Source organism: Mchenga conophoros, linkage group LG11, assembly GCF_057382185.1.
Source record: "Mchenga conophoros isolate Kocher_MC1m ecotype Shallow Benthic linkage group LG11, M_conophoros_male_GT1.1, whole genome shotgun sequence".
NCBI lineage: Eukaryota > Metazoa > Chordata > Actinopteri > Cichliformes > Cichlidae > Mchenga > Mchenga conophoros.
Genome location: NC_140536.1, coordinates 15,903,814 through 15,927,150, shown reverse-complemented (window position 1 = coordinate 15,927,150; position 23,337 = coordinate 15,903,814). Strand labels below are relative to the sequence as shown.

The 23,337-nt window shown below is 37.6% G+C and overlaps 1 protein-coding gene across 2 annotated transcripts; it reads right to left on the bottom strand.

Moving 5' to 3' along the window:
* Positions 1 to 625: 625 nt before the first annotated feature.
* Positions 626 to 23,097, bottom strand: LOC146563808 (doublecortin domain-containing protein 2-like). Of its 2 annotated transcripts, none has more exons than XM_085291123.1 (9): positions 22,142 to 23,097; positions 21,223 to 21,277; positions 17,383 to 17,459; positions 17,001 to 17,135; positions 16,221 to 16,370; positions 15,174 to 15,228; positions 14,574 to 14,751; positions 4,729 to 4,799; positions 626 to 3,380 (listed from the first exon to the last, which is right to left on the bottom strand). In XM_085291123.1, the coding sequence occupies exons 1-9, from the start codon at positions 22,426 to 22,428 to the stop codon at positions 2,676 to 2,678; spliced, it is 1,713 nt and encodes a 570-aa protein (XP_085147249.1). In that variant the 5' UTR covers positions 22,429 to 23,097; the 3' UTR covers positions 626 to 2,675. The 2 variants fall into 2 exon arrangements, with proteins under 2 accessions (XP_085147249.1, XP_085147250.1); XM_085291124.1 differs by having other exon boundaries at positions 22,483 to 23,097.
* Positions 23,098 to 23,337: the final 240 nt, after the last annotated feature.

Sequence of the window (23,337 nt, the reverse complement as noted above, 5' to 3'; positions counted from 1 at the left end):
CCCTCTCAGCCAGGTTCCTTATCTCTCTTGGGATGGTGACTCACAAACACATCGACTGCATGAATCCCAATTTGAACAGCTGCGGGGATGAGCGGGCAGTGGGGCCATCATACATACTGAATTAGATCAGAGTTCATATTTCCTGCCTGCAGCTGGTGGTTTATAGTGGATTTATGGAACTTTGTTTCAGGAAAAAAATGACAAATTAAAATCACTGAATGAGAGTGAGAAGAGTGGCTCTCCAAAAATATCACTTTTCTTCCTGTCAGGATGAAAGCAGCTAAAGACCAAAGTGCAGTTTCACTAAGACAGACTGAAGATCTAGATCTAATGCATCATGAGACATTAGTTATAGTAGGTCTCTAAGTCCATATTAGTCCATCTAAGTCTTCATAACAACAACATAATGACCTATGCCTAGAGTTTTAAGGGTTTTAAGAATGTTCTGTTTGGAAAATTCAACCAAGAGCGTCCCACAAAAAGTTGGGACGCTGTAAATAAAAACAGAATCTGATGACTTGAAAATCTCATAAACCGATATTTTATTCACCAAAGAGAAAAGAAAACATAGTTGTTTTACTATTTCAGGAAAAATTGTATTTTGAGTTTGGCAGCAACACATCTCAAAAAGTTGTGATGGGGTTGGAAATATAAATGCTACTGAAAAAGAAACAGCAGGAGGAACATTTTGCAACTAAGTAGGTTAACTGGCAACAGGTCAGTAAAATGACTGAGCATTTTACAGAGGCAGTGACAAATTGTCCAATTTGTAAAAAAAAAAACATCTGAATAATGTCCCTGAATGTAAAATTGCAAAGACTTTAAATATCACATCTACTACACAGAGTCTGGTGAAATCTCTGTGCGGAAGGGACAGGAATGTGATATTTGAGACCTCAGGCAGCACTGCATTAAAAACAGGATGGATTCTGCATGGGCTCAGGAAAACTTCCAGAACGTGTTGGTGATCCACAGAAAAATCTACATCTGTGAACATGATCCAAATACACTGAGTCAAAGTGGAAAGCTGTTCCACCATGAAAAGAATTGAAATTTCAGATTCTTTTTGAAAAGCATGGACATCACATCCTCCAGAGTATAGAGGAGAGGGACCATCCAGGTTGTTACTGATACTTAGTTACAAAGCCTATATCACTGATGGTGTGGAGGTGCATTAGTGCCCATGCTTCTATGCAGATGGAATCTTTTTCAGATTGTATAAGACACTAAACTGCATACTGCATCTACTACAACAAGGCCTTCTAATAGAAAAGTCCAGGTGCTAAACATTTGGCCCATCATGAAAAGAAAAGTGAGGAAAGTAGGACTAAAAACTACTGAGCAGTTGGAATCCTGACCTTTTTTTTTCTTCTTCTTTTGCAAAATAGTTTTCTCAGTTTAAATATTTGATATCATTCTATGTTCTAAAGTGAATGAAAAATGGGCTTATGGGACATTAAAACGTTTAAATCTCTTGTATTTACATTTTACACGTACATCTCAACTCTTGTGGAATGGAGAGTGTAGTTCCATCTCAGTGAACTTTTAAAAAAAGCTTTACGCCTGCTGTGAAATTAATTTCCAATATCATACATCATCATCACTTTTTTAAATGATTTTATTTTTACTATTCCATTGACTAATGCATTTCATCACTGAAGTATCAGTTACAGAAGACCAAAAAAACTGTCTTTTTTTCCCTCAGTTTAATTTTTCTGGAAGCAGATGGACATTGGCATAGCAGCAACATTACAAAATAATATGACATGAAACTGCCTTTAAAAATTAGACACTGAAAATATGGTTCAGTGACAGAAATCAACATTAGGCGTAACAGTAAGGTTCTGGGCCTCCACTTGCACTTGTAGACTGGGAATAATTCTGTAAGTCTCTGGAACTGCATTACAGGGATGAAACATCATTGTTATAAAAGATGTTGACTAGTGTGATGTGTTGATCCTGCCGTTAGAGGGGACTAAAAATATAATGGACAAAAATCTTGCACGAGTGTTCTGGGTATGTTAAATTTATATGATGCACATCACTTTGATGCTAACTGAATCATTCAGTGACAACTTTAGCCCTACAGATGGAAGCACTCATTTAGGAAGAAGATCTGAATTTTTTATAAATTAGCTTACCATTCAAAAACAAACAATAATATATGTCTCGTTAAATACATTTGTATGAGTTTCTATGAGAGGCATAACCATTCTTTCGAAAAATTTCAAAGGATATTATTATATTATCATTTCTCTGCATCACTCACAACAGTGCTCACAGACAGTGTGTAAAGAAACAATAAAGCAACCTATTAGTTAAGAACATTTTTAATGCAAAAATAAGAATATATATGGATTTTATATGTGTATTCTGTTTCAAACATGAAAGTTATAAAGTTTTGATCCATATGGTGTTTCTGTAGTTTAGCAGACAACCATTTAAAGATTTAGGTTACATGCTCAGCATTGCAAAACTGCTTTTATATTGCTTTGTTTTCTATAAATTTCTATAAATTTTCATCTGTCACTTTCATTATATAAATAGATTTTGTAATTTCATATTTTCAGTATAAAGGACTTGGTGTTTTTTCCTATCCTTTAAATTTTTCACTTTCGTCTTGCCTCTCTTGATCACCATCTTCCCCTGTGTGTGCACTCGGCATCTTTGCTGGTTCATTTTTTCTCATCTGTGTTGAGCTCTGCTTCACCTTCTACCTCATTATCTTCTCCACTGACCTCAGCATTCACCTTGCTCTCTTCTTCTTCACCTGACTCTTTGGTAGTGCCCTCTTTTGTTTCGTTTTCATCCTCTTCTTGATTACTGTTGCCTCTGCTACTTCTACTGCTATCGTTCTCTTTAGTCTCGTTATCTGACTGAGTCGTCTCTGGATCGTTGCCGTTTCCCGTCTTTTTCTGTTCCTCCACTGTGTCTACATCATTAGTGTGATCCGTAGTGCTTTTTTCCACCTCAGTGTGGTCTTTATCTTCCTTCTCATCTTCCACAATTTTCCTCCTTTCACCTTGAGAAGACATATTGTTTCCATCCTCAGTCTCCTTACTGTCTAGAGCCTTATCACTGCTAGATCCATACTCTTCACCATTAAACACCTTCTTATTCTTTTCTGGATCCTCCTTCTTTTCCTCCACTTTCTTCTCATTTTCTGCTATGTCTTCTCCTTTTCCATCTTTTTGTCCATCGATTTCTGTTTTTCCTCCACCTCCCCCCTCTTTTTCACCGTTTGTCTCCTGGTTATTCATCTTGTTTTCACTGCTAGGTAAATCACCTTCTTCTCTGCCATTTTCAGTGGCAACCTCCTCTTTTTCTTCTGGCTTTTCAACATTCTCCTCTGTTTCATTTGTATCAGTAGCATCAAGTTTCTGTAATGCAGTATAACCACAGAAGCAATTAATATCTCTAAATATTTTAACAGATGCAGTATGTTGAATTCTTTCTGTGATTTACACTGTTCTGTTGATGCTATGGTTCGTTGGTGCTATCTGCCTCTGTACACCCGCACAGTAGATTTTAAATCAAACATCAAGAAACGATAAACAGCAATCAATTATTGCCATACTGTAACTGTTTAGGAATTACAGTCATTTTTATACATAGTTTTTAGACGCCTGAAGTAATTGAACAGTTAACTGACAAGCGGTTTCATGCCCAGGTGAAACCAGTCCGTCCCCTCATAATCTTATCAAAAAATTAAGCAGAAAAAGATCTGGAGATGAATCCAAGTATTTGGTATCTTTTCCCCCGAATTCTCAATGTGATGTCCCAAAGACATGAAAAAAACAAAAACCTATGAGACCTATGCACTGGCCAGCTCAGCAAAACCAAAAGGACTGGAACACCATCGTTTGTTGGTTACGAAAAAAGCCTTCACGACTTCTAGACCAGTCAAGAAAACTATCAAGGAGCTTAGTCTAAAATGAAGAGATGCTTTCATAAATGGAAAGAGAAGGTGCAAATCAGTGGTTCCACTGAAGAATGGGAAGAACATAGCAAATATCTAAAAGAGCCTACACAGTTCTGGAACAACGTTTTCATCTGTTCTTTGGTCAGATGAAATCAAGAATCATGGAAAGGAGCATGGAGAAGAAAAGGAATAGCCCATGTTCCGAAGCATACCACATCATCTGTCAGACATGATGGACATATGGGAATGTATGGCTACTGAAACCAGGTCACTAGTGTTTATTTATGATGTGAATGACAAAGTAGCAGGATAAACTGTGAAGTGTACAGGGTTGTACTCTCTGCTCCGATTCAGCCAAATGCTGCAAAACTGATCAGACAGTGCTTCACAGTGCAAACTGCAAAAGCAACCCAAGAATATGTCAAGACAAAAAAAAATCTGATATTTTTCAATGGCCAAGTGAGTCACCTGACCCCAATCAAATAAAGCATGTTTTTCAGTTAACTGAAGAAAAAGCAGAGAGACCCACAAACAAGCAACTACTGAATGTGGCTGGAGTATAAACCTGCCACCTCAAGAAGGAGGAAGAACAGCATTTGGTGATGTCCATGGGTTCTAGACTTCAGGCTGTCAGTCAGGTAGACTAGACTACCACCACTGACTTTCATTATTAGTATTAAGAACAATCCTATTTAAAAATGCTTTGTTTAATAACTTGTGAGTCTGAAAGTGAGGGATTATGTATAAAAATGACTGTAAATATATATGTAAAATAAAAAGAGCGAGTGAGTAGTGTATGTTTATACCGCTTCAGGTCCATTGTCTTCTAGTTTTTGGCAATCAGCATTTCCTTCATCAAACTTCTGTTCCAGTTCATCTAGAAAAACAGACAATATTAGCTCTGCATGCAAAATCAGAAGCTCATTTTACAGAGAGGTATTTGATTCCTTAAAGTACCGAAAAAAACAAGTTAAAGCATGTTTTCCAGTTGTGTTCCATCCTAATGTGCAATATTGAATACTGAAAAGGCTTGTTGTGGCCAGTACAACATAAAGGAAAGGTAAATAAAGAGTGTCCTACTATCCTGGTATAGATGCAGTAGACTTAACTGGACTCATTCAGAAAAAAACATGTAAAATACAGTAAAATAATAATAATTGACAATGTTAATGAATACATGTAAAAAAAAAAAAAAAAAAAAAAAAAAGCAGATGAATATAGTGTCACACCTGTAAAAACTTGCCCTCAAATCTTGTCAATCTTTGGGCATTAAAGAGCCAAAGTGTTCCTTTATGTGCCCACTGCTCATCTTTTCAAGACCCTGAAACCAAAATTTTCGCACTCACTGCAAATTAATTCATTTTACAAACCCAAAAAATCTGTCCCATAAATATGGGTGCTTTTATTCGTCCTTCAGTCGAAGTCTTGTTGAAATTATTCAGCTTTTATTCAGCAGATGTTGCCAAATTTGAATACATGCAGCACAAGAGTGACACCTGCTGGTCTAAAGGAAAAGCACCCAAGATAATTTGTTGCAAGTAAACAACTTTCCCTAGACAATGGAAGTGTGCAGGAGAGAGCCAGTAAACATTTTATAAGCTCATTTAGTGATCTAAATTTTACACTGAATGTTTAACATTGTCTTCATCTTTATTATCACCACTGCAGTAATCATCCTAATCATCACCACAGGCATGCAAAGTAGATGGTTTTCTCCTTTAACCATTGCTTTTGTATGATATCACAAAACAAATATGATGACCCATGATAATCATCCAACAGACTAGAGGCCTGTAGAAGAAATCCTCCAGTTCCCCCCGAGGAAACACAAACAACTGTAAAGTGAGACTGGGAGTCCAGGAATTTAAATGAAGACATCGTACTACAACTCCAAACAAGCTCAGCTCAGCAAGGCAGTTCTGTTGGAGTGTGAAAATGGATACGGGGCTTTTCTATTTTCATGTGAGCATGTGCATCAAAGACCTTGGAGTAATTAACCCTAAACATAAGAGGAAGACAAGTATACGCTCTGATAAACAACATAATTACACACTTGTTTTGAAACATTGGATGAGACTGAAATTTCTAATCAGGAATGAAAAAAAGAACAGTGCAATTAATATCTTTAATATTAGTTTTCCTTTCTACACATACCGGTTAAGGAAGAAAAATGACTCCGGTAGAGATTAGAAGAGTTTATGGAGACATTTAATGCATTTCAAATGCAAAACTGATTGAAGTTTAGCCATGGTGGGAGATGAAACGTTATGGTAATAATAACAGACCTCTTTAAGAATATTTTATGGAAATCACCCCGCATTCATTAGGAGTGAGGGCCAAGCGATTCAGTGTAAGCAGTAAGCAGAGGAGGAGCTGCTATGACTCTAAACATCTTAACATGATTTAAGGATGAGGAACAGGCTCATGAAAATGCTAAATCAAATTAAATATGATATTTAGAATCTCCCCCTTCTTTCTCATTCCAGTATATCCGGAGAGTCTGGCTTTGCAAATGGTTGGACTGCTTTATGTATGTGTGTGCAACTGAGTGTAAAATGTGTCTGACTTTTCCTTTCATAATCAGGCAAACACACACACACACACTCCCTCCTCCACAAGGCATAAGCAGACAGAGCACACCCACATTTCAGATGATGTGCTGCATCCATTAGTAAGAAGTAAAATTGTATGCAACTGCAAGCAGATATAATTACTCATATAAACGACTCTTGCTGGCATTATCTTGGAAGGTAAAGTTACAGATGATTGTCGCTCCAGAGAAATGCAATAAAACACAACTCAAGATGAAGTGATAGGCTGGATAGATTGCACATGTGCACACACAAATACAGTCTGCTTTTAGCGATGCAGGGTTTTTTTGCTGATCTAAATCCTGAAATGCATTGTTAAAAAGTTGCCAAAGGACATTTCACCAAATTCAAGTCTTAGCACAGTAGCAAAGCAGGTATTTTATCATTTTGCCTACCAGATGTAAAGGATTGCTGAAATCATGTGATGTTCTTAGAAGGTGTAGTGAAGAGGTTAATACAGAACTTAATAATCAAACATGAGCAAAGAGATGCATTCTACAAGAATGTTTCAAAGATTTTCCACTCCTTCAGGAAGCACTTTAAAGTCCAATAAACTTCTCCACAGGACATTTTTAACCACTATTGCAAAGGAATCTGTGAGTGAGTGGTATAATCTACACTGTTCTTTTTGTTGTTCTGCAAATTTGCAAATTATTCTCTAATTTGTGTTGGGACTTTTTAGAAAACCATTAACCCAGGTAAAACTCTTCTTTACCTTGTTTTTTTTAACCAAATCTTCCTTACAGAAAAAATAACTACTGTGCTCTGTCTAGTATCTGTGGATACTAGGTAGGATAGACATTTGTTATTGCAACATTTTCAGTGCTGATGATCACCAGGCATAGTAACCTCTGACAGGGTGACACTTGCAGTAGGTTGTAACTCAGAGCAAAACAAATCACTGCTTTACACAGTAAAGCCAGTTTCTGCTGATCCCTTATTCACAAGGGGGTCACTCTGCATGTTTGATTTAGCAAGATGCCCTTCCTGACACAACCCTCGAGGGACTCGTGTCTCCTCTCAGGATCAAGCTGGAGCGCTTTTGTTAAGCGAGTGTGTAAACTACTACACTGTGGATGCACCACACTACATCACACACATGTGTGCTTTTATTTATTTATTTGCTTGGCCTCCACAAGCCTGGTCTACTTTAGCATTAACTGTACTGCAGCTAATAAATTCTCAAGTCTTGAAATACTACTTAATGGACCTGAATCACTTCACACATCACTCCTTGTATTTCACTGGACAGTACAGCAAATTGCATATTTACACCCAGATGATTTAATCCACTCAGCCTGTACCTGAGTTATAGTTGGGTGTAAAACAACATGCACAGTGATTTGGAATGCTGCCACTCTGCATGTGCGCTCCGGTCACTGACCAGGGTCCTGTTAAAACATGCAATGACTGTATGGCTACATGGGAGACCCAGCTGCTGCTGGCTTTACATAAATCTGAAACACAGAAAAGCTGAACAGCTGAGAATAAAAATGGTTGACTGGTCTAACTCTTTCATTCTGTGATACCACAATAACATGACTTGATACTTATAATGCTAATGATTTGTAAATGAAGATTTGGTGACTCACATGTCACTTACTCCAAATCAACCCTAAGGACTTTACTCATAAAGACAGCTGGAATCTCCCTTTGTTGGTATTATTAGAATGGTAAGATCCACCAGTTTCGGAGCTTAACTCAGTACAATGGATCACTATCTTGGCATTTGTTGCCATCGCTAAATATTATTGTTATATAATGGAAGTGCAAAACCTTGCCATGTCCTTTTAAAAGATATGGTATATTGAAATGTCTAGCATTAAGAATAGACACAAGCTGTCGACACTGTGGCATTAAGTATTTCTTATGTATAGCCTTTATCTTTGAGATTTGTTTCCAAGATACATCTGGAAAAAAAAAATGCCATGCACTTTTGTGTAGAAAATTCCTCATATGCTCTGTGCTTAGATAGCTTTGACATTAAATCAAAGAAAACCTTTGCTTAACAATGTTGCAACCAGACAGCCAAAGTAATATTTATAAAGGTCACAGCTTCTGTTAAATGTTTAAATAATTCATGGAGCTTTTTCCCCTGCACTGTTCTCAAAGTTGCCTGAAATCTTGCCATTGACCGTTTTCATTAAACAAAGGTTTTAATCTGAATGAATGTCTAAGTGCAATATGAACACATATTAAAATCTGATTTCTTTTCCTTTCTACATAACTGAAAAAAACATGAGAGCATGACCATTTTATTCCAAGTTCAAGTACTTATGCTGTTGAGTTGTAATCATCAAATCTAAGAAAACACTGAACGCAATTCCTTTCTCTAATAATTCAAGCACTGATAGTCTTCTGTATATTTATTTAATTACTAATTGATTTATATCTTTTCTGATAGTTGTTCATGTTCTCTTTATCCTCTAAACTACATTATATGGACTAAAACTAGAAGAAAAGAAAGAAAAACACATTTTAAAATGCATCGTTGATGCCATTTGCTTGCATTCCTAAACCTCTCTTTAACAAATAATATAAACTTTAGATGGCCAAATGAAGAGAAATGCTAAAAAAAAGACAAGCCTGAAAAGTAGAGATTGAACCTGATAGACATGAGGAATATTTGTGTCAATAAGAGTGTCACACATCACCTTAACACATCACCATCACAGCCGGTGCTGTTGTATGTCACAGCCAAAACACTTGTTAACAGATGAATGTGGCAGATTAGTACAGCTTCCCTGCTCTTTAATCCAGTAATCCTGCATCAATGGGTCATGAAGAACCCTTTTCTGCTGTAGTGAAAAGGAAGGAGATGAAAGGAATAGAAGAATCCACGAAGAACAGACAAGCATGGCGGTGATGTCGGAAATTTGACATATGAGCGTGTGCACAAATGCACATAAAAACAGACATGTGTGCGCACACACACACACAGCACACGTTGTCAGAACTTAGCAAATGAAAAAAAAAAAAAAGTGGTGCCATCATTCATCCCTCACTGCTTAGCCTCTTTTTTGACACAGGCACACGATTTGAGATGCACACTCTCTTTGTGTACATGTCTCCTGCCTCCTAACACTGGGTTGAACCCTATTTCACTCTGACAAGCATTATAGATACATATGCTAACAGGGCTAATTCCCCCCAGCAGAATCACATTTTAGGACACCAGAGGCTGAGGTTTGATCTGGTTGGTTGGCTTGTGCATACGCAAAGGCATGCAGAGACAAGCATAATCACACAAACACACATGCTCACTCACTCATGTCCAGCAATTTTTATTTCTCTCACATTCAACTTTCAAATAATACAAAGAATGGTTTTTGTTCCCTTTCTTATTTAAAACTGACTTCAAATCAAAGCCCTTTTGAGAAAATGTATGCTGTACATCCTTCATAAAACATACTTAAATACAACAGAAATTCAACTGGCTTCTGCTACCTTCAAAAAGAAAGTACAAGAAAAGAAGGGAGCCATGCTATTCAGACATGAAGGTTCTGTGTAAAGTGAATGCCCTTGAAGTATTAATGCAAGTGCAGAAATCATGTGTGTGAAATTCAACATCTCTAGATTTATATTTTTAAATAAAAGGCATGATGAACCATGTTGGAATATTGGCTGCTCTGTAAGTAAATAGAAGTAGAAATAGAAAGCCCATTTTTAGCTAAGCTGATGCATTTTTTTTTTACCCTATTTCTGAGGGTTTCAAGCTGCAAAGAATCCAGATTTTCCACAAATTTTCCTGTAGTAACTTCCTATAGTAACTAACTACAAAGTGGAAAACAATGTTTGGCTTCCACTTCTAATCATTATTTGTACTGTAGCTTGCATTACATCCACTATTTATTGCATTGTGTGCTATTATTTCTTCCTACAAGAAAAAGCATCCTGGATTAAAAGTATTCCACAAATTTAATCACACAAAAAGTTCTTTAGGGAACAAAATAAACCTGACCCTTTAATTAGTGTCTCATCCACCCCCCACCAACAGTGTTAATGTAATAAGTAGGCATGTACACAGCCTGTAAAAGTTCAGATAATCAGTAGAACCCTGCTCTGCCTTTACCTTTCCTCTCTCTCCTCTTGTCCATACCTTTTTATCAGTAATTTCTTCTTGAAGTACAAGGCTCTTTTGTTGATTTTCAGAGCAGCAATTTGGCGCCAGCGAGGGGCCCAGGCAACTAAAAATCTGCTTTGATGACTCTAAATGGAGAGATTATCCAAATGAAAGGCAATTATCCAAACCCCACCCATCCCTCTACCCGTTAATATCTCTGAGCGTTTTTTTTTTATTCCATCCAGTACTCATGCTTCATCATCCCTTGGTTATTCATCAAATTCACTGTTTGATTCCACCTGTTTTCCCTTTTCCTCCCTTCTCCACCTCCATAATGTTCTACTCACTTCATCATCTCAGCTTTTTATTCCCTCTTCTCTCCTTCTTTATCCCCAATCACCTGTCTAAACACATCCTTTTCTCCTTTTTCAGTTACGCTTTTCTTTGTCTCCCCTTTTGGTTCTGCTGCATTCCCCTTCTTTTCCCAGGAGAGCCATTAACTGAATTGGCCACAGAGGCCATTTAAGAAAGAGAACACTGATAAACATCCCATTTCTATTTTGAGGCTAGCAACAACTGCTAATTGCTTCCATTCAAGCTGTTTTTGAAAGAAAAGGCTAACACTGACTAAATTGGACCAATAAGTTTAAAAGAATAATAAAGACCAAACCAACAAGCCATGTGTCTTTCTGGTTAAGTCTTTTAACCCACAGATACTGGTTATGTTTCATGCCTTCACAGTATAGTCTGGGTTAATTCCCCTCATATTAAGTGTGTTTTGAACTACAGGTCAATTTAGAATGTCTAAATAGCATCTCTGAAATTAACAATAATGTTAATAATCCTTAATTAATGTTTCAGAGAGCAGGAAGAATGTATCGTTTAGGCTACTGGATGGTATCTACCATCACACAGTAGCATGCCCTGTTTTACTCAACACATGAAAACATAACAAATATAATGAATTTAAACATATTTTATCAAAAGCGGAAATCACGAGAACATTCTGGAACTGTTGGGAGTTGTTATGCCTAACCACTAAAACCTTACGTATGTGGCATTTTCACATATGCTTCCCACATACTACATAACTGCATGATGCTTGATTTAAATATCCTCCTCTTTATATTTTATGACTTGAGAAAGGAAATCCCAGAAATACGACACAACAGGTTCTGGTGCAAAAATCTTTGAGCTCCCACCTCTTCCAAACAATCTTATCACTGCACTCTCAATGCCAAGAGTACTTTTTTAATGCCAAAACCCAGATGGCACTGGCATAAGACATTAGCAAATTTGACCTTAAGTCTCTTGGCTGGCTGGGAATACTTTGGTGAATATTGATATATATCCAAAATCAATTGCAATTGTATGGGTCAAATTTGACCCTGAACAGCCTCAGGGTACAACAATTTATATTATACAATACAATTTTTAAATACATCTTGTGTATTTTGGGTCACTTTATAAAAAGTCTTAAAATCCAGGTCAAAAGCATGACATTTAGGGTACGTTTTCTGCTGTCAAATGTCAAAAAAGGCTACATTTGACCTGAACAGGATGCAAGGGTTAAGCTGGGTCTCTTTGTTATATTAAGGTCAAATTCATGTCATTCATTCCAAGTTTGCTGCATGAGATGTCACACCTCCTCTCCCTTCTCTCTGCTCTCACTCAGCATTGTGTTCCCTAATGAAACAGCAAAGGTAAAGGCTTTACAATAGACGGTGAGTAACGGGGACTGGTGAACACACACACACATAGACACACGCACTCAAAAACTAAACTCCATGTTGTAAACACAGTGAGTGCACTGCAGAGGGAGAATCTCCGGTTACAGGGTCACTCGGTCTCGTTTGTCTTTTTTTCCCCGCTGTCATCGGCTTGCTTGTCCTTACAGTCTCATCCCTCATTCCAAAGCCATCTTTGACAAATACATTTATAATGAATTGATGCTTTTATAATCATATAATATCTTTTGTCTTGGTTCCAATGTTCCAACACATCAGAGATCTGAAGTGTGGGTTTCATGCTTTGTACTTTCCACAGCCTCTGCCAGTCTGGCAACCTTTTGGCTGTGTTCCTTTTGGCACCAGAGCGGGGTGTATTTACCTCATGCCCGGCCAGGGCAGGATTTCCCAAAGGGAAAATAACACCAAACACCTCTGTGCTGCTTACAATCACCATAAAAGGTGATATGAACACTGTGTTCCTGTTGCAAAGCCAAATACTAACACAACACTGAATTTAACCTACCTAAGATGGTAGGCTAAAGGGACATTTTTATTGTTGTTGTCGTTGTTGTGTAAGCCAGTATTTGTTCATGTTTCATTTGAGAACCAAAAAAACAAAACAAAACAAAAAAAAAGCAATAAATAAAAAGAATAAAGATGTCTTTGGGAATTAAATATACTGCTTAGAGTGAAATCAGGACCATGGACAGAGACAAACACTCCGTCTTTCTATGAAACCAAACAAATAAGGAAAATATTGTGTCTCACTAACATGAAAGGACTAAGAAAGCATTGTACAGGTCAAACGGTGAGGACTGCATGAGAAAGTGAAATGTCCTCAAAGCCATTTAAAGATGTCTTATGTCAGATTTTGTTTTCTGAGATGTCTGTCTGTTAATGTAATTTTTGCTCAATGTCATCCAAGGGGACCAACAATGCAGTATGCTTTTCTGTGCCTATAATATGACGTGCCACACAATCTGATACAGGCAATTTTGAGGGTGACATTACAGGCTGCAAATGCAGACATGAACATACCAACACAGAGAACACACACACACACACACACACACACACGTTCCTCAGTTCTCTCGTTTGATGCAAAAAGCCACCTCCTCTGAACCACAGTCACAAATTCTCCATGCTCTTTTGGGGGTTCTGCTGTCAAATCCCCTGCCAGAGAGCCAAAATCTATTAAGAGCCACAACATGACGTAATGTGGTTCATACCACAGAATCAGTTATAACAAGGTCAGCAGCAGTCTGCAGAAGATTTGCTTCCCTTTGACTTTAAAACTGATAATCATAAAGACAATGGATGGAATAATAATAATAATGAGATTAAGAGTCCCAGAGCAGCAAAACCTCCTAATTTCCAAAAAAAAAAAAAAAAAAAAAGGATGGCAGGTGCCAAACTTTCTGTAGGACATTATTATATACGTATCACAAGAAGATGACGTAATGTGTTTGTTGTAATAAAGGTTAATGTCATCATGTTAGACCTACTTTTAATATTTCATGGCAAATATTTTGCAGAGCAACAGTGCCACTGTGTGGACATTTATGAATGCAGCAGGTTACATAAGATTCCAGTGACAAAGCATTACATCATATTTTTGTGTATGTTAAACTCTCAGCAGCACATAAACACCACTTGTGAAACATGGGATGGCAAATTCTTAAAGAAGTAGATTATTCTGATACCTTCCACTTGCACACATCTACCATACTCTATAGATGAAAAATGAATACAGAAAGTGGTGATGATGATGACAGAATCACAGGAGCATGAGTGTTGCTAACTATTGGTTATTGGGTATATTATTATCCATGAACTAAACTATTTTAGTTCTTGGGTAATAATATGTCAAACAAACTTTGATTAGATTCCTTTTGTATGATTTTCCTTCACTAGCTCATTTTTATTAAAATGTGACTTTTTTGACGGTGTTGAAACAAGTAAATACTACTGATTATAACTCTATGTTTAAATATATATTACAAACAAACTACTTAAGGATATAATTACAAATGCAAGCCCCAGAATAATATGAGCAAGAGCATGTCACTGCTATATTGTTTATCCAGTGTAGTCAAAGTAACCCTTAAATATAAACCTATACTATATACAGTAGCAATGCTTTCCTTTCTTTGACTTCGGGATGAATACAGCCCCGCTGAGCTTAATAGCCACCATGAAAACAAACAGGTGTAGATATTAAAATTTCACTTCTATTCACGGTGATCTTTTTCGTGTTTTTGCATTACCATTGTCAGATGCACCAGGAGTCAAGCTCTGTCTGCTCTTAATCTTCTTTAAGGAGAGCAGTCTGGCCTGAGAAATCTCTCTTACAATGGAGGACAGGTGTTCCTTGTTGTGGCTTGGAGGCGAGGCCTTAGGAGACTCTCCATCTCCACTGTCACTGCTCTGGACCATCGACTTACCCTGCAGAAAGTAGCAGTCAGATTTAGTTAGTAAGAAACTTCTCATAATCATGATGATGGAGAGTAAAAAAAGACTTACATCTTGGGTTTGCTGCATCAGTTTATCCAAAGGTGGGATTTTGAAATGAACCATAACGTTTTGTTTTTTTTAGAAACATGACTAAATATTTTATATTCACAATGAAATACAATTCTGCAAGTCCACTTGATCCTAAATTTAATTCAGGCTTAAAATTTAGGACTGGGGAGTCTAGACCACCATGTTTTTACATCATTATTTGCTAGCCATCCCTAAATAATTAAACCAGCAGAATTTTTCAGAGAAAATCTTTTCTCTGTGCTTTGCATGTTAAAGAATCCTGGAAAAGTTTTGGATTATAAAATATAAATAAATAACAGCTCACAAAATATTGGACTACTGACATTTTCACTCTGTTTTGAGAACCTGTAGATGGGCGGCAAAGAATAAGATTTCATTCTGTGAAAAAAAGAAAACAGACAAAAAGTGTTGACATATATATTTGATACTGCAAAAATGATTAACAAATATTGACTTACATACATGAAACCCATACATAAAGGATTGAAGTGTAATACATTGGAACATGACATGTGCAGGTATATTTAGTGTGTACGTGTGTGTGCATGTACATGTCTATGCATAGGAATAGTAGTGGTAGAAAAGTTATTTTAAGCTATATAGTTTATGTCTTGCATATTTCCACAACCATATCCATAATCACATACTGTGTATGCTACCATTGTATATAGTGCATTATCTTACTTCTTTTTTATTTGTTTGTATTTTATTTGTATTTTTTGTATTTTCCTTCTGATATCTGTACTTGAGCTGAGGTAACGCAAAAATCTCCCCATCGTGGAATCAATAAAGTCTTGTCTTATCTTATCTTAAATAACATCTGTTCACAAACTTCCTAATATCTATGTTTGTTTTTTAGTCTGTCTATAATTAAGCTCTTCATAGTTGTGTGTACGTGCCTATAATATCTATCTGTAATCATAATCATTTCAAACAGAACACCTTCATACAGATGGAACATGCGTGAGGACTGTAGTTTTCAAGGGAATTAAAAGCAGCTTTGTAGCCCTAAATGAGTAATTAGTTGCCCCAGTGGAAAAGATCTAAACACAAACTGTACGGTTTCCAAAAAGCATCCCTGGTCACCATAGTATTCTATTTTTAAAGTTCCACAGCTCTTCATGAATGACTCAAGACTACACATAGTGATGGATATTAACGGTGTTCATGACTCACTGCTATTCGTGTGCAATTCTATTGTAGAAATGCTTGTGTTTATTTTTAATGCAGGCTAAATCAAATGCAAAATTTCAAACCTAATGACATCATTTTGCAGATCTTAGATGTGTGACAGTTTGGTAAATGTCAAGTCTTCATTTTTGTTTTTAAATCAAGCACTCAGTGTTAAGATAAAGTGTTACTTTCTTTACCCTCTGACTCGCCTCGTCCCTCTGGGTTTGGTGAAGAGCAGATCACTGTAAGGAAGCTTCTTAAACTTTTCTCTTCCCACAGCCACATAAAGCTGACCACTCTCTAGCTGATTCCCCTCAGTCACCTGTTGGCCTTCATAGGTAAAGAGACTAGAACACACAAAGAGAATCAAAAGCCTTATTGTTTACATCATGTGCTGGCTCCATGTGATCGTTTATTGAGCTGGTTGAAAAATGAAGCATACCGACTTTTGTTGTGCCAGTAGAATGTATGTTTCATATAGTGTCAGAGCAGATAGACTACCAGTTAAAAGTTTAGACACAGCTTCACATTTAATGGTTTTTCTTTATTTTTCTGACTATTTACATTATAGATTCACACTGAAGGCATCAACACTATGAATGAACACATATGGAATTGTATAGTAAACAAAAAAGTTAAATAACTCAAAACATGTTTTATATTTTAAATTCTTATATTTGGTGTCTTTAGCATATGCCTACAATATAACTGAATGAGAAGGTGTGTCCAAATTTTTGACTGGTAGTGTATATTTTTACTTAACAAAAGAAAATCCATTTTAGCATCGGTAGTAAATACATTTTGAGATCAAAAATCAAATCAAAATTCAATAATGCAAATATATGAAATTGGGAATAATGTGCTGTAACGGAAGTGCATGTGTTGAAAGTCTGATGCAAATTAGTTTATATAATAAAGTTTGCAAAGAAATGCAGTACATTTATGCAGTTTTTTGTTTTTTGAAATTGTCCACCTACCTTCTAACCCCCCCCAGGACTCTTAAACCCATCTTCTCTGTAATCATTTCTAGTATCTTGTCAAACTGGCCCAGTATCCTCTGGTGGACCAACAGCCTCACTGCGGAGTTCAATATATCACCATTTGCCACCACACTATGGGAGGGAAATGCACAGTTAAAAAAAAAAAAGGCAGAACTTTGGTGCAAACTGCTTCAGTTTCCATTGTCAAGTCCAGTTTTTCTTACACTACCTATCTACTACATCTACTTCTTTTCTATGTCCAAATTGGTCATATTCAAACATTCAAATATTGTGTATTTAATCCAAAATAATGGGACAATTTAAGAAGATTTTTTCCCAAAGTGAAGTTAAAAACTTGAAAAATGAAAATTCAGCTTACAATATGGTGCATGGCTCCTTGATGGGTTTCAGGAATCGAGCTGACACAATGAATCTATTTGGTGGAAATGGTTTAATCTAAAAAAAAAAGAGAAAAAAAGAAACAGTCAAAAAGTGTCAATAAGTCTATATCAAACATACAGCTGTTAATTAAATTTATCTGGAAGAAAAAACCTATTAGTGCAGTTTTTAATAATGCATTAAGCTGAATGAGTAATGTTGATGTTTTGTGATAACAGGACTAAGTTAAAAGCTTGTTGGTGAATCACCTTGTCCACATGGGATCTGGAGGCTCAAAACAACAGACCTGTATAAACTTTAGGGACTTTGCAGACCAATGCTCATACTGTAGTCCAAACAGAATGGGCACTTTACTAACCCTTCATCCTAAATACTGGATACAAAAGACTCATCAGGGTTAATAATAGCATGCAAGCTCTAGAGTCAAAACTAGCAACAACAGTTTGACAGTAATTAAATGGCTTTGTAAAATCATTTTAACCATACAGGGAGTGCAGAATTATTAGGCAAATGAGTATTTTGTCCACATCATCCTCTTTATGCATGTTGTCTTACTCCAAGCTGTATAGGCTCGAAAGCCTACTACCAATTAAGCATATTAGGTGATGTGCATCTCTATAATGAGAAGGGGTGTGGTCTAATGACATCAACACCGTATATCAGGTGTGCATAATTATTAGGCAACGTCCTTTCCTTTGGCAAAATGGGTCAAAAGAAGGACTTGACAGGCTCAGAAAAGTCAAAAATAGTGAGATATCTTGCAGAGGGATGCAGCAGTCTCAAAATTGCAAAGCTTCTGAAGCGTGATCATCGAACAATCAAGCGTTTCATTCAAAATAGTCAACAGGGTCGCAAGAAGCGTGTGGAAAAACCAAGGCGCAAAATAACTGCCCATGAACTGAGAAAAGTCAAGCGTGCAGCTGCCAAGATGCCACTTGCCACCAGTTTGGCCATATTTCAGAGCTGCAACATCACTGGAGTGTCCAAAAGCACAAGGTGTGCAATACTCAGGGACATGGCCAAGGTAAGAAAGGCTGAAAGACGACCACCACTGAACAAGACGCACAAGCTGAAACGTCAAGACTGGGCCAAGAAATATCTCAAGACTGGTTTTTCTAAGGTTTTATGGACTGATGAAATGAGAGTGAGTCTTGATGGGCCAGATGGATGGGCCCGTGGCTGGATTGGTAAAGGGCAGAGAGCTCCAGTCCGACTCAGAGGCCAGCAAGGTGGAGGTGGAGTACTGGTTTGGGCTGGTATCATCAAAGATGAGCTTGTGGGGCCTTTTCGGGTTGAGGATGGAGTCAAGCTCAACTCCCAGTCCTACTGCCAGTTTCTGGAAGACACCTTCTTCAAGCAGTGGTACAGGAAGAAGTCTGCATCCTTCAAGAAAAACATGATTTTCATGCAGGACAATGCTCCATCACACGCGTCCAAGTACTCCACAGCGTGGCTGGCAAGAAAGGGTATAAAAGAAGAAAAACTAATGACATGGCCACCTTGTTCACCTGATCTGAACCCCATTGAGAACCTGTGGTTCATCATCAAATGTGAGATTTACAAGGAGGGAAAACAGTACACCTCTCTGAACAGTGTCTGGGAGGCTGTGGTTGCTGCTGCACGCAATGTTGATGGTGAACAGATCAAAACACTGACAGAATCCATGGATGGCAGGCTTTTGAGTGTCCTTGCAAAGAAAGGTGGCTATATTGGTCGCTGATTTGTTTTTGTTTTGTTTTTGAATGTCAGAAATGTATATTTGTGAATGTGGAGATGTTATATTGGTGTCACTGGTAAAAATAAATAATTGAAATGGGTATACATTTGTTTTTTTGTTAAGTTGCCTAATAATTATGCACAGTAATAGTCACCTGCACACACAGATATCCCCCTAAAATAGCTAAAACTAAAAACAAACTAAAAACTACTTCCAAAAACATTCAGCTTTGATATTAATGAGTTTTTTGGGTTCATTGAGAACATGGTTGTTGTTCAATAATAAAATTATTCCTCAAAAATACAACTTGCCTAATAATTATGCACTCCCTGTATTTTTAGTACACGAAAGTACAAAATAAAGAAAGAGCAACATCAAAGCTTTTACTTATAAAGAAAATCCGCTATTGTCCACACTAAAATCATCCGTGATGTCCATGACAGCAAAAGAATGAGCTCCCCTGTGATGTGAGGCTGCAGAGAGTAAGCTCTGCAGGTTTTGTCCCACAACACCTATAACCTACTGTGAGACTTGCATCCTAGGGGAGAATGGGGTGAGGGAGGAGTTATATTAAAAGTCTTCTGGTGTGTGTGAGTGCAACCTGGCAACTGAGGTGTGAAGGTCAGAAGTAAAATTAAAAAATCTTAGATAAATAAAGGGCGGTGCATGTTCAGTGGTACACCAGTTTTCAACAACAAGCCAACTGCACACTGCACACCGGGAGAAAATGCTACAACATACTACAGAGAGAGGCTTTGGAAACCACAGAAGATGATAAAACACCACAATCAAAAATCCTGAAATCTGCTGTTTGCTAGAGAATAGAATTATTTTTATTTATTTTATGTTTTTTGTTAGACCTAGCTAACCAATCCAAATCAGGAAGAAACCAAGCAAGGCAAGGCATGCATCAGTCTCTAGGGACATCGCACAAGTTTTTATTATCTATCGATTTGTTTATCAGTATCTGATCTTTCATTCTATAGTGGGCAAAAAGTCCCCACGGCTCGTTTTAGCGTCCTTGTACATAGTCCACTTGGCAGAAAAAAAAACAAAACAAAGGAAACTCCTTGTTCTTTCAGTGCATCATTTAAATGGAACCTCTGCCACATCACACACCTACTCAGTTATATCTTGAGTGTGCACTCGCTAGATACCAGTGAAGTAAACAACAATTAACAAGGTCATCTATAATGAAAGTTCTTGCAGCGGGTGATGAGACATAATCAAGAGCACGTTCTCTTTGAACGATAAACACGTTACAGTCAAGAGGAGCAGATGATGACAGCTAGTGTCTTTAAAGTTGTGGTCATAAGTTAAAAAAAATAAATTACAATAATTTTAAAAATGGGCTGCACACTTTTTAGAATACCCTGACAAAATTTGGAGTGCCCCATTATTTGCTCTGACAGCAATTAGCATGTCAAATTCTGCACCTCTTTATTTTCTGACATCTTGTCCATAATGCAAATGAAGTCAGCAAAATTTGTTATTTTGGGTTCTACTAGACCATTCTGTGCTTTCGCCAGGATACATTTTATATTAGTTTAAAAAAAAAATAAGGAGGTCATGAACCTGTGGGCTACCTGACTTTAAGCTCCTTTGGCTCTGACTTCATTGATGCATTAAAGATGTATTAAAAGGAGGGATGATTATGATCCATAAATCAATAATGCATGGAAACTGAGACGACAACACAGTGATTCCTCACAGAGAACAATTAGGGGGAATGCTAAACATAACACCTTTCTTCAAGGATCTTCATAAAATCTTTATGCTGTGAGTGTTCCCAAATATATTTTTCATTTTGAAGCAGTTTTGGATGTTAAAAACTGGACATAACAACTTTGTAGTTGAAATGTAGCCACTTCAACACACTAAAGTGTCTGAAACTAAATCTAATGCAACCTGTGGACTTGATGTAGTAAGAGAGCATTTGAGGAGTCTAGCTGGATTATTGGAACTGTAAATTATATAAACCATCTCTTCTAATTGCTAGTTTAAAGCCAGCTATAAAAAAAAATCCTGGGAATTCCAGGCTGTTAACACTGTTACCCTATAACAGCGTGGATCTTACTGACTTTTGAAGCCGCTTTGCCATACCTGCATTGGAACGGTCTGCATCATTTTCTTCTTCCTGGAGCCAATCTGTAGATAACTAAAAACAAGAGATAACGTGACGTAAAGGTTAGGTTTCCTGTTCTGTAAGGTATTCTGCACCCCACACATGCAGAATAACGTTTTCAGCAGTTAGCAAATTCTCATCCCTAACTGCTGAAAGCTGTACCAAGAGTTAAACAACTAGAATTTAGCCACTTGTCGCATAAAGTCAATTACCAAATGTGCAGATTTTTACTGCACAAAATTTAATAAGTTGTTATACAGAGAGTGTTAATTTCAATTGTTCCTGCATCATCACAGCTGATATTCCAAACATTTTTATCTGAATATTTAAAGAAAATAAATCTGCATGCACTTTCTCTGGTTTTTACTGTAAAAATAAAGGAGGATGGAGACAGTATGCAATCTTTTTGCATCTGGGATACATTAACTTCCCCTCTGCTGCTTCTCCATTGCATTCTATGAATAAGTGGCTGCTCAAATCTCATTATCTGCTGCATGAGGCCACTTATTTTTAGGCTAGGGCAGAGTACACTTCTCTACAGTGCTGATCTCATTTATCACTGCCGTGAGTCAGCACTGGTGCAAAACTTTAAAGCCACGACTCAGCTCCGTGTCTGACAATTGGCTCAATTTGCGTACATATATATTTGCTAATGTCAGCTACAATGATTATGAAACAGTAGGGATATTTCAAAAGAAATTTGCATGAGTCTCGATTAACAATGATTGCTAAGGGCCAGCTTTCCCTCTTGAATGCATCCGCAACTGGTAGATGGTTTATTCCTGGTCATCTACAGCTGTATGCATCTAATGCTTATTGACGTCTGTATAATGACACAGCGTGAAAGCCTTATAAAAGTAGGCTAGCTTATTTGCCTAAACCACAATTTATGCTTACTCTAGCTTTTTGAATTTTTCCCTCCCAGCAGCGACGTACTGCTCCCCGCTCCTCAGGCTCTCCAAGCAGTCAACTTTATGACCTCCTCTCGGTGTGTAAATGTTTCTCACGGCTCCAAACGGGGCTTGTATGCCGCCCGTCACCTCTCTTAGCAAGGTTTCAAAGTTGCACATCCTCTTTTGGTTTATCACTATCCGCCGAGCATCGTAGTATGGATCGCCGTTTCGAAACATGAAAACGTTCTTCACCACGGGTTGAGAGAGAAAGTTTGGCCTCTCCGAACTCATCTTTGTGCGTAAAAGCGGGCGGAGAGGAAAAAAAACACGTTACAACAAACTCACGGTTCAGAGGTACTGGCCATTATAACGTCATTAGAGCTGTTCCATTCTCGTCAAATGTTCTGGGTTGAGTAAAAATGGGTAATGGAGGCAAATCTTCAACCAGCAGACTGGACAGAGAAAAATCCAGAGGAGGAAAAAACTGCTTTCTGCACTTAAGAAAGTTGCTGATTAAAAGTATGATGGAGCGTATAAAAGTGCTGACGTTTCCCTGCGTTACAAATGTCAGCTGTCTGCAGAATTCCCGCTCCTCTGCACAGGAGTGTGTGGAGTAACCGCTACAGCGTGTGCACCGCTATAAACCGCAGGTGATGGTAAAAAGCCCAGCGAGTCTAAGTAGTTCCCTACTCTATGTAGACTGGGTATCATGGGAGCTCAACTGTTGGGATGTATCTATGGGAACAAGCCGTCGTCCCCTGGCCGATTAGAAGGGACCTTGCACAGCCATAATCACCAGGTAGTCAATCATTAGCTGATGAGATGGAGACCTAAGTGTTCAAATGCGCCCCGTCAGTGTGTGGGGTAAGATAACAGCATAGGCCCAAAGAAGTCCGTGATCAGAGAAAAATAATAATAATAAAAAAAAAAATTGTAACCAAATACTCCTGGTGGGCAGGTGAGAACGTTAATGAGGCACCATGAGACCAGGTCGAAGCCGGGTTGCTGGTGACATCCTGAAAGCGGGGCGAAAAACATGTTTGTCTTGTGAACTGTAATTATTCTGGAAACGCAGCTTCTAGATATGTGTACCTTATGTACTTTTGCTCAAAAGTGAAAATGTATTCATACAAGTCAAAAGACCCTGATTCATTTTAATTAATGAATGCAATGTTTCCATTAGAACCAATACTGATACTA

Coding starts and splice junctions, on each gene's coding strand:
- LOC146563808 (XM_085291123.1), bottom strand. CDS start 22,428: ATGAGTTCGGAGAGGCCAAACTTTCTCTCTCAACCCGTGGTGAAGAAC. Junction 14,752..15,173: donor TCTCAAAACAGAGTGAAAAT/GTCAGTAGTCCA, acceptor TACTTTCTGCAG/GGTAAGTCGATGGTCCAGAG. Junction 4,800..14,573: donor TCCTGGTGCATCTGACAATG/GTAATGCAAAAA, acceptor CTGTTTTTCTAG/ATGAACTGGAACAGAAGTTT.